This window comes from Astyanax mexicanus, chromosome 6 (genome assembly GCF_023375975.1).
Source record: "Astyanax mexicanus isolate ESR-SI-001 chromosome 6, AstMex3_surface, whole genome shotgun sequence".
NCBI classification, from domain to species: Eukaryota; Metazoa; Chordata; class Actinopteri; order Characiformes; family Acestrorhamphidae; genus Astyanax; species Astyanax mexicanus.
Genome location: NC_064413.1, coordinates 35921105 through 35933365, shown reverse-complemented (window position 1 = coordinate 35933365; position 12261 = coordinate 35921105). Strand labels below are relative to the sequence as shown.

The 12261-nt window shown below is 37.1% G+C and overlaps 1 protein-coding gene across 5 annotated transcripts in view; it reads left to right on the top strand.

Annotated features, from left to right (window-relative positions):
• Positions 1-12261, top strand: part of pde1ca (phosphodiesterase 1C, calmodulin-dependent a) — a 137445-nt gene that overhangs the window by 118515 nt on the left and 6669 nt on the right. For 4 of the 5 annotated variants that reach the window (XM_022673623.2, XM_049480127.1, XM_049480128.1 and 1 more), the window contains 4 exons: positions 4710-4791; positions 4988-5108; positions 7996-8156; positions 8341-8676. In XM_022673623.2, coding sequence (XP_022529344.2) covers positions 4710-4791; positions 4988-5108; positions 7996-8156; positions 8341-8676 — 700 coding nt within the window. Of the gene's footprint in view, positions 1-4709; positions 4792-4987; positions 5109-7995; positions 8157-8340; positions 8677-10495; positions 10559-12261 lie in introns of all 5 variants that reach the window. The other variant, XM_022673624.2, reaches the window with a different exon arrangement.

The window sequence follows — 12261 nt, the reverse complement described above, 5'->3', positions numbered from 1 at the left end:
TCATATGAAGAAGTGCATGTAAATGCACTTAATGAGAGACCAAGTGCTTGATTGCAACAAATGCTGATAAAACAAAACATGAAGAGCCTTGTTTGTAATACTGACACATAAAAGTTGTTCACACTCACATCATATCTCTAATTTAAAAATGAGAACCAAATGCGATTCCATCTTCTATAGCATTGCCTAAACAACCAAAAGCTCTTATTTCTAAACGTGTAACTTATTTGCATGGTGGCAAGACCCAAAATGTCTCTCTATTATTCAACATATACAGTCATATTTTGTATGTGGTCAAGCAGATCTGACCACAAATCTTTTCTTGAGAGTCGTAAAATATGAAGAAAAGAATTGACTTTATAGTCTATAACACATAAGCTAATATCACTAGTCGTGGGAGATAAGCTAGCAAGCAGTACATGAACCCATAACAGATTTATGATACTCAAAACTAATAGCAGCTAATACACCGATATGCTCTTATACTTTAAGTGGTTATGCATAACTGATTAAAGACGTTGTTGTTCTTACCTGGATGTATAAATGATTATGAATCTTGATGGCTTTATCTTAATGATAACATTTCTGGCACTTAAAAATATTCCAAAATGTTAAACAGAAGAGGAAGTTAGATCGTGAAGATTGATTGGTGTACTGTAGTTCAGTGGCCTCCAACTCTGCTCCTGGACAGCGACCCTTCTGCAAACACTGAACCCAACCCTAATCCTCCTCACCTGATCCAACTAATTACTGCCTTTAGAAGTTCCTGATTGGCTGAATAGGAAGTGTTACATTCGGGTTGAAGCTGAAATCTGGAGAAAGGTATATCCTGAAAGTATAAACCTAAAGAAAGATATAGACAAGCCAGACAGACCAACATGCCTTGTTACACCAACAAGACCTTAAGCAAGAGTTCTAAAGCTATATCCCACTCCCTTTGTAAAAAATAAATACAGATTATTTATAGTGGTGTAAATCCATTAAAAAAATACTTAACACTATCTGTGATCAATTATAACATTATCTTAATTTTTAAATAGTGGGTAATATTTAAATATAAATATACAACATTAAATTGCATTAATTACTGGCATCAAATACTTAATGTAAAAATAATTGTATTAATCATAGTAACAGTCTGATTAATCACAATTGAAATCATGATTAAAATGTTGACACTTGTACTTTCCTGTATTTTGGGAGAGACAGAAATTGTGTACTGGATTTATCATTTACATCATTTACTGGATTAATCATGCACATCAAAACCCCTCAGACTCTACTGCTACTTTCCAAAAATGTCAGACATGGCAAGAGGTGGATTGAGTGTCTTAGCCCTTGGCAGGCGGAGACTAGAGCCTTTTAGATGAATTTCCAGATTCCAGAGTAATCGTGTCCGTTAATGTTGACAGCACTAGTTATTCTTTGTCCATATTTACTGGCAATAAAGGGTAACACAGCAGGTTAAATTTTGCCATTCATTTCAAAATCATCCTGTAAGACACGTAAACACCAATCCATAAAGCTACACATAAAAAAATCTGAAAATATACAGTAATTAGTGCCACAGTGACTCACTCTCCATTAATTATCACCTGCTCAAATTTAGGCTTGCATAATTAGTCCCTGTTGTTTTTTTTCTGCCTTATTTTAGAAGAAAACTGAACTGGAGTGAAATTTATTCCGTGTCAGAAATGAAAAGTCAAGATTTTTCGTGTTGATATTTACCAACGAGGCGTCACTTTCATCTCACAGTCAGCTGGATTGTAAATGGATGTGAAAAGAAGTAGCCTTACATGCTTTACTGCGGTTCCCAAATATCAATGCAAACAATCCAGTAGTGGTCTCGCACTAATCTCATTCAGACAGCACATACTGCCTCATTCTCATTCAGCCATTATAATCCCTCTCCACTCTTTTATAATCCTTCTCTTACTTAATATTCACCAGATATTCTTAACTATACACTCTGAAGGAACCAAAGTCTCAGGTGATTTAATCTTTAGTCTCTAGTTACTGAGGAGAATGACCGAAGGCTTTATTTATCTAAACCTGAAACTGTAGGTCTTCTTAAAGCTTGTAAATTTTTTCAGTTCTGTACCAATTAAATAATTAATTTATTTTTTTTGAAAAAAGGGTAAGGGTAACACAGTTGAACTCTTGGGCTCTTTTTTTAATGTCAGTAGATCGAAACTGCATAAAGCTTTTAGTATGCTCTCCTTTGTTAACGTAAAAATGGCAAGAACTACTGTATATAAATAGTGTAGCAAAGCTATAGGAGTAAAGCAACAGGAGAGAAGAATAGAAAAAAGAACAGGGAGGATCATGTAAAGTATTGTAAGTATTGTAGACTCAACAGCTACACTATTTAATCAATAGCCCACCAGCTCTGTCCCTGGAAGAGAATGTACTGGCCCGAACTGTCCCAAACACCCACAAACGACTGCAGCTCTCCCTCCTACTCCGCAGTAACAGCAGGCTATTTTTTTATTGAGCTTCATTTCCAACCAAATCAAAGTGGATCCAATTTTGTCTTTAACTCTGTGCAATTCTAGAGCTGGATATCTATGCTAATGAGACAAACTAATTAACGTCTCGTTGGCTGAAATGAAATAGCATTTCCTTCCTGCTGCTCTTCTTAGAAACGCAGAAATTACCTTTGATTCATTGATGTGCAAAAGGTAATGTCTAATCAGTCTGTTCCCAGGTACACCGCCACTAATCATATTAATAGAAATGTCAGGAGCAATGAATGAAACTGCTAAACAAATCATTTTCAGCACGAACAAATTTATCTCCCAAGCCTGCCAACTTCACAGCATTCCCCTGAAGGTCAGCAGCAGCGTGCAGAGAAGAGTCCTGTCAGCAAAATCTCTTATGAGTGAATTTGTTCAACGGTCAACTTCATTTCGGGTTTACAGCATTATCACCTGCCAGAGAGACATAGGGCATCACAAAGCAATCATAATTAGAGCCGTTGTTTTATTGGAAAAACAATGATATCTGCTAATTAAATTGGAGAAAACAGGACCAAGGAGATGCAGTAATGAATAAAGTGTTAAGAATTAAGAAAATTACACTGCAGCTTGACTTTTTCAATACAATACAGCAACTGCTAATCTAATCAAATTGAGGAGATTATTTTATTTATTATATTTATTATTTATTTATTTATTTATTATATTCATTATTTTCTTATTATCTTTAGTTCCTTTTAAAGACAGGAACATATTTTGATCATGTTTCACATACTTGCCCTGATTTTGTCTGTTAGTTCATATGACCAAACCATACTGGAAGTGGTTGGTGCAGTCAGGCAAAAAAAAATTGGTATCTCCTCCATTTTTTTGACAATGTGAATTTAAGAATTGCTCTTTACAAGTGTTGTGATGAATGGACCAATAGAAATGCTCCAGAATTATTTGAAATCAAATATTTTTACATTGACTTCCACAAAGTCTTAAAGATTTTTTTCATTCTCTGGTTAATTTGACATTGTGTTGGGTTGGTCAGGGATTGGACCAAAGTGCAAAGAGAAAAAAAACTGTTAGAAAGGGTTATAATAATTTCATGCAATGAAATTGTGGAACAGCCTGCTCAAAGCTAGGCCTGAACTGGCAACCTTGTTGGTAAAGGGCAAACACCCCACCATTCTGTACCATTCCTACTTTGCCACCAGCAAGGAGCAGTGAACGCAAACCACGGACGAGACATGATTCAAGCAAAGAACAGACTGAACTCATTAAAAAACCCACGAAGAGCTTGCTTTAAGCATAATTTTTTTTTTTCGTCAAATGAGCATGTTCTGTTTTTTTTGCTTTCTTTTAAGAGCTCCTTTCTTGCTTTCCTTTGAGATCTCTCTACTTTGCTTTCTTTGAGATCTCTTTAATTTTGAGATCACTTGTCTTTTGAGATCTTTCTTTTCTTGCATTCTTTTAAGATCTCTAATTTTACTTTCTTTTAAGATATCTTTTCTTGCTTTTTTGAGATCTCTCTAATTTTGCTTTTTGTTTTGATCTTTTTTATTTTGCTTTCTTTTAAGATCTCTCTTTTCTTGCTTTATTTTGAGTTCTCTCTAATTTAGATTTTGTGAGATCTTTTTTTGCTTTCTTTTGAGAGATCTCTAATTTTACTTTCTTTTAAGATATCTTTTCTTGCTTTCTTTTGAGATCTCTCTTTTCTTGCTGTCTTTTAAGAGATTACTTTTATTGCTTTTTTGAGAGCTCTATTTCTGGTTTCTTTCTTTGTTAGATTTCTCTCTTTTCTTGCTTTCTTTTGAGATCTCTTTTTTTTACATCTCTATTTTTGCTTTCTGAGATTTCTTTTTTTTTTATATCTGTTCTTTTTGCTTTCTTTTAAGATCTTTCTTTTCTTTCCTTTTCCCTTATATTTCCTTTTCTCAGTCACAGCATACCTTGCCAGTCACCTCTAAGTTAAAGTATGACAAGGGCATGCTTTTTGCCAAGACCTTAAATACCAATTCTAACAGGTACACATGGTTTACACTGATTACGTCTTGGACATCTGGGATTTTAAGTCTTCCTGGGTAACAATGCTTTTTGTCGTTGCCCTCTGCTGGCAGCTGGCAGCACAGTTCAACCCTTTACATTGTGAAGATTTGAAATTTTAGCTTGACAGTGTCTAAATCCTATTTCATGTGTACATATATCTCCTACATCTGTATAGTAAGTGAATGCTGTGTGTTTCAGGGGGATAAAGAATCAGATTTGGGACTGCCCTTCTCTCCTCTCTGTGATCGCAAGTCCACCATGGTGGCCCAGTCTCAGATCGGTGAGTGAGTATTCATCGCCTGCACTTAAAATAAGAACGCTTCAAAGCACTTTTCTTCTTTGAGCAAAGACATAGAAGAATCAGGCATGTTTGATTTTGGAACCACATTTTGTTCTTCTATGGAATTGCTACAAAAAACATTTAAAACCCCTTTTTTTGGAGTCTACACCTTGTGTCTTATCTCTTCAACCCACAGGCTTCATTGATTTTATCGTAGAGCCCACCTTCACTGTGCTCACAGATATGACTGAGAAAATAGTGACGCCCCTCATTGATGAGGCCTCGAGTTCGGGCCTGGCTGGATTCAGACGGTCCAGGTGAGTTGTTCTACTGTACATGCAGCTTGACAAATACCTGGCCTCAAAGCATTAACTCATTATTTAGTCACATTCCCTCATTTAATATTCTAAACCTTCTTTGGTCATGTTTGGATCCATCTGAGAGTCATGTAGAGACTCTCTAGCTGTGTTTTAGTGTCTAGGCTGCTGCTAAGGTGGGCTACATTTCTGGGCTGCTACATCATATATGGCATATGGCTATTCCAAACTGAAGGATCCTTCATTTGCAGCTTAGAAATTCAGCTGACATTCAGAGTGATTTGAAGGACGCAACTGATGTATCCTTCATGGTCCTTGGTTATCCACAATTCGATGATCACATACAGTATAATACGGTAGAAAAAAAGAAAAATGAGCACCAAAACTAAGCAAAAGTGGCAGAAACGAATCCTTCTGTTTCTCTAAAAACTTTTTTATCTTCCTTTTAGTCGGTTCTTCAGTGGTTAGAACCCAGAGAACCACCACAGAGTGGCTACAATTTGGGTGGTGCATCATTCTCAGCACTACATTGACAGTTGTGGTGTTTTTAAATACAGTGCAAATGAACTAACCACTCTATTGGACACTCCTACCTATCTGGTCTACCATGTACTGTAGATGTAAAATCAGAGACAAAAGCTCATCTGTAGTCCAGAATCTGTGGTCACAGGACACTATCCACAGAACATTGTTGTTAAACTGTTCTCAGTCCTACAGTAATACTGAAGTGTTTAAAAACTCCAGCAGCATTGCTGTGTCTGAAACCTTAAAAGACTGTTCCATATGTGTAACCAAAAGGATACTGAGAAGAGTTCTTTATAGGACAGTCCTACCAAGACCCTGCACTACCTGGACTGTGGCCAAGGCTTTGGAACGCAGCTACTACCTGAGAGATTTATGGCAGTAGACATGGAAGTGCTTAAGCACGGACAGACAGCGCCCGCATCGGCGTTCCTGTTAGCTGTCTGGTTGCAGTTTGCACATGGCTGAGGAGCTGAATGGTCATACATAATGGACGATGTTTGTGTTCTTGTCTGGGTTTATCCAGGGGGGTCATTAATCACCCTCACATACACACACGGGCCCCCATGCTGCGAGTGCAGGTTACTTTACCGCACACTCACACACAGTGTGTGAAAATCTGTGTGTGTAGAAGACTATAGACACAACGAGGCATTCAAACGTTCTGCCATATAAACATATACACACAGACATTATCATCATCTTCATCATAGATGTATGTGTATCTATCTCTCTCTGTACTCTAAATGTGTGTGTGTGTTTGAGTGCCTGCACTGGTTGATCTGCCTAAAGAAGCTTAAATATTGCATGGCTCTTAGATGAGGTGGGGAGGGAGGCTATGTGTTTCTCCCTGATTTCCTTTTACACCCTTCCATTCACACTCCTCAGCTCTGCAGCATCCATTCAACCTGCCTGAACAGCACATCTCCCACAGTGCTTCACTGGCTGAATGAAATTCCAGCTGTAACATGTGTCGTCCATGGAGAATGCAAGCCTTCACATTCTTATGCAAGGCACTAGAGTGATTACAACCTCTCCACCCTCTCCATTGCATAATGAACTGGGTGTTTCTTTTGTGGGATGATTGTGCAATTTTTAATACACAGTGCTCTTTTCCATCTGGTTTGAGTTACACAATGTTGCTTCATGGTGAGAGGTTTAGAAAAACACTTAATGTTTCCAGTTTATTAGGTACACCTACCTTCTACCAGCATTAATTATCTTACAAAGCAAAGGCTCACAAATTGTGCAAATCAACAGCTGGGATTCAGCAGCTGGAATGTAGAAAATAAAAATAGAAGAAGTAGAAGAATGAGTATGCAGAGTAGGAATGAGCATGATTACATATAGAAAGTGTAAAACAACTTGATTAAATTGGCAAGTGAGTGTAGTTACAAGTACAAATATAGCTGCAAGCAGCAATTGCCAGGGTCCAAGCTCTTTTTTTAGAACTCTTGAGCAAATAAGATAAATGTTGACATACCTACAGTAAGAAGTTTCACATTGACAGAGTTGCCAGATGTTGGAATTGAACTCACAATAAAAAATCAGCATTTTTAAGCAATTTATTAGTACAAAGGAACCCAGCACCTTCTATGCAATTTTTACAACCAAATTTGTATGCTTTGAATTATTATTGCTTTAATCAAATTTTAGTTAAAAAAAAAAAATATATGCATATTTTGTGTTGTGATGACATTGTGGAAATACTTTTTCACACAATACAGCCTGTTCTGCATATTAAATTAATTGGTTAATAAATTGCACATTTTTTAATTGTTTTAATGAATTTTCACAAAAAAAAAAATATATATATATATATATATTTTTTTTTTACATCAAATTATTACAACAATTATTATGAAATCACTTTTTTGGATGATGTACCTGTGAAAAATTACCTTTCTACTTTTTGAAGAATTATACCTGTCATTTTTTGATGCATCACTAAGTCGTAGTATCCGTCTTTATAGCAGTGTCGGTTTGTGTACAGTGAGCACGCTAAACCTGTCCTAGACGTATGTTCTATACATTTATGTTTTATCTGACAGTTAAATAAATGTTGTGTACAATATGGGTGTTGTTTGATTTCCTTTGCCCTTTTTTCTTCCTCAGGAACTATGCACATGAAAAGAATTTTGAATCACAGTCTGTGCTCTTCCTTTTTTACTTAAATACTTAAAACTGTGCAAGAAAAAAATTCTCCAATACTGGAGCTGAGAAACACTTAAATAGATGAAAAAGCCTACTGTAAAAAATAATGAAACGGTTGAGTCAGAGTCAGCTGAAGACTAAATAAAATTGGCTGAAATAACTAATGTACAGTAAACTCATAAAAAAAGTATGTGTGACTTCACCTCCACAGCTTGAACAACATCCCAGCAGATGGAAAGCGTCCCAGTGTGAAGAGCACGGGCTCAGAAGGCAGCACCTCCCTGCTTAGTGTCGACTTCAAGAGCTTCAAGGCTACCTGGAACGACGAGGTGCACCAGAACCGAGAGAAGTGGAAAGCTCAGGCAGCCAAAGGTGAACATCCTAAAGTCCAGACCAGTGAAGATTCACTTAGACATGTAAACATCTACAGTCATAGAAATGTTTGGTTTGTGTGTTTTAAGGGTTTGAATATTTACCTGGGCTGAAGTGCCCTGGAACTTAGCCAGTTTTAGCTCAAGGCGTATTACCAGCTTGGTCTTCTTCTTCTCTCCTTTAGACTTAGAGGCCAAAAAGGAGGAGGAAGAAAAGGCCAGGCAGGAGGACGGTGAGGGGAAACACAACAGCGAGGGGCATGCAGACACAGAGAAAACAGACTCAGCGCAGGACAAAGACAAGACTGAGAAAGACGCAAAAGACAAATCACAAGACACGAAAGACAAGTCAGACTCTACCAAAGCCAAAGCAGACAAGAAGGAGCCCACCAAGCAGCAGCCCAAAGAGGCTGAGGGCAAGAAGGACCCAGGGGGGGTAAATAACTCTAAAGCAGAGACGGCTAATGAAGAGGTGCCTGACAGCAGCAGCGATACAGACAATAGCCAGCAAGTTCAAAATGGTACGTATAGTTACGCATCTTACCTCAATGTTTCTGAGATATGGTGCTTCCAATCATCAGATCTATTTATTATTAGGGTTGCAGTGGTATAAAATTTCATGGTATGATTACCATCTCAGACAATATTACAGTATCACAGTATCACAGTATTTTAGAATTAGCTTAAAGAATTAACATAATAACAGTAAAAAGTTATAGGATTATAAATATGATTTAAAAATGGCAAAATAATAAGCATTTCATGTTACTACTAAAACTAATTAATGTAATTTTGCATCTTGTGTCAAGCTGACACAAGAAGACGAGGAGGATTTTACACTCTTCACATAAGCAGATGTGTAAATGTACACTGTTACTAGTAAAGACAAAATGCACTAAAAATATTAAAGCTCCACTAGGTAGGATTGAGATTTTGTGCTCGTGGGCTCCCCCTACAGTTGTAGAGTGTAATAAATGTTTCAGGCGGATTAGTTTCTCTTTCTCGTTTTCTGGCTTTCACAGACATATTCAGTCTCTTTCCAGCTTCTGTCAGAGTGTCTGTATGTTAGTTTGTGAAGAATTAACCAGTAGTCCTTGTAGAACTGTTAGAACTAAAGGTCGGAAAGCAGCTCGCAGTTCTCGCGAGCGTTGGTCGCGGCCAACTAGGAAAACTTACAGAGTCTGGTTTGAGCTCAGAGGAGCTCCGGCACAGACACAAGAGCACCGCTATTCCTCTTATTACACATCAATGGAGCGCTGCAGTCAGTTTCAAGCTGTAATTTTACTTCTTTAAAAAGATCAAAAATCAAGGAAATCCTACCTAGTGCTGCTTTAAGTAAATAATTATATTAGCATCACCATGAAAAAGTCCTTAAAGCCAGAGGAGACGCATAACAACATATAGATATTTAACTGCAGTAGTCGATTTTTAAAGGATCAATACTTTAGTTAAGTATTTCTATAACATAATACATTTTATTTCTACAAGAAACTTTTTAACAAAACCATTATAAACTTTTTACTCACTATAAATTCAAAACAAACAACGTTTTAACGTAACTTTTCTTATTATTGTATAGTTCCTAATCAGGCAGGTAATCATATTTTTAGTACGATGTTAGTGTTTATGTGAATCAGACCCCCAGTCCCAACTTTAATGTTTGAGATGTGTATTCTACTGTTTTCCTTACTGTTATATACTCTATACAATTGCATCTGTACACAGCTAGCTAACAGTGTTTATATTCATTCATATCGCCATATTATGCAAATAGTATAGTATTTTCCCCCAATACCAGTTAAAAGCAAATGTTCATGAAATGATAACCATCTGTTTTAATACTATGGGATACCATGAAACTGGTTACCAGTGCAACCCTAATTTTTATTTTAGTGGAATTTGAAAAAACTTTTAAAAAAAATTGGTAGTGCCAGATGTAATTCACATTTTTTGAAAATTGGACCAACAGAAACGGCCTAAAATATTGTTGATCATTGAATATCTTCACATTAACTTCTAAGATTTGTATTAATGTATACAGGAAGTATTCTCTTATGAATGAATGATGTTATGAATAATATTGTGTGACACACTAAAACCTTTAACATGCTAAACACCAACTACAGTGTTTGTGATCTGACTTATGGTGGATCTCATGCATGTTTGCTGTTCAGATTTTATGAAGTAGTGTAATGGAGGTGGAGCTGATGACAGATGGTTTTGTACTGTGGAGGGTGTTTGTCTCTGTCTCTGAGGGAGGAGGAGTAGCGGAGTCAGAGTGAGGACAGTGTGTAGTGCTTAGTGTGTTCTTCAGTGACCCGTGTCTTATCTGAATGTCAGGGGAGGTGCCAGAGGAGCTGGACTCACCTGACAGTGACGACAGCGGCACAAAGAGCTCGGACGGTAACACTAGCACATTCTTTATCCTCTTTTGAGTTGGGTGACTAGATATTCCATGATCTAATATATTTGTTGGGACAATGGAAGTCAGAATATTAAATATTAAAAGGACTCAGATTCTATTTTTCATTCACATGGGGGAGATGCTTTTTACACTTAGTTTTTTTAACACATATGAAACCAATTTGACTGCAACAGCAGTTTACTGTGTAAACATTTTCTTCCTGATGTTCCTTTTAAAAAGTGCTAATAATAATAACTCAATAGCTTGCATTTCTATCAGGACATCAGAACAGATTTTACCAAAAGTTATCAATTTGACGTCCTTCAAACAGTATTTTCTCGCTATAGCCAATTAGGACGCTATTTCCCATTTCTTTCTATGGGACATCTGGTCACCCTACCTCAACTATCTAGTCAACATTGCATAGGTTCTCCACAATCATCGAGGCAGAAGATCCTTAGATAGTTCAGTTTAGATCAGAGTCAGTTCATCATTTGCTTTGTCATGGTGGAGAAACCTATGAGGTGTTACTGGTGGCATGTTCAGTCAGGTCATCCCCCCTCCATCGACATGCCTAAACACTTCCTGATGAATTTCTCCATTTCTCAGTAATAATTCATAAGTCATTATGGCCTTAAAAACAGCATGGTCCATTTTCTGAGGTGACTAGTACACTATATGATCAAAAGTGTTTGGACAGCTACTAATGGAGTGGACTAATGTTTCTTCTAAAACCACAGGTGCTAAACATTTGTTTATCATGCTTTTGTTGGAGTGTTGGAGTCTTTTCTGTCAAGGAAAGTTTTCTAAAAGAAACTCGCCAGTTTATCGCAAAAGTATTAGATGGAGCAACATCTTTCCAGAGAACAAAGTTCCAGTATAGTATAGTACAGAAAAGGTTTTCTATAATTTTCTGTATCTCTGCATAAAAATGACCTAAAACATCATCAGATTTTTACACATTCCTAAAATTATGTTAAGAGAAATTAATTAAACAAATAAAACAAATAAATTGGTGGGTTTCCTCACATTAACTGGTCACTTCAGGTCCTTCCGCAATCTCTTTTGTTTCTTCTTTAGTAAACTGCGGACCAGCAGCAACGTTCTTTTGCAGAGCAGTGGCTTTCTCCTTGCGTTCCTGTCATGCACACTATTGTTATTCAGTGTTCCCCCGATGCTGGACTTATGAACATTAACATTAGTCAATGTGAGAGAGGCCTTCAGTTGCTTAAAAGTTACCCTGGGGTCCTTTTACTTTGTGACCTCGCCGCTGACTATTACACGCCTTGCTCTTGTTGGTCAATCACTCCTAGGGTGGGTAACAGTGGTCTTGAATATCCTCCATTTGTACACAATGACTGTGGATTGGTGGATCCAAACTCTTTAGAGATTTATAGAGTTTTTTAATCTTTTCGTGCCTGATAAGCATCAACAGCTCTTTTTCTGCAGTCTTAAGAAATCTCTTTTGTTCATGCCACGATACACTTCCACAAACGTGTGTTGAGAAGAGCAGAAAAAAACACCCGACTCTAATTTCATCTTAAAATTAACTGCTTCTCTTAGAGATCCACAGACACTGTCTGTCCAAAAAGCACGCATTCACTCTGGCACTGTTATGATAAGCTTCTGCAATGTCACAAGATTTATTTCAATCCAGTGTTGCATTGGTGTTTATTTTCACCAAGATCTTGCAGCATTGATG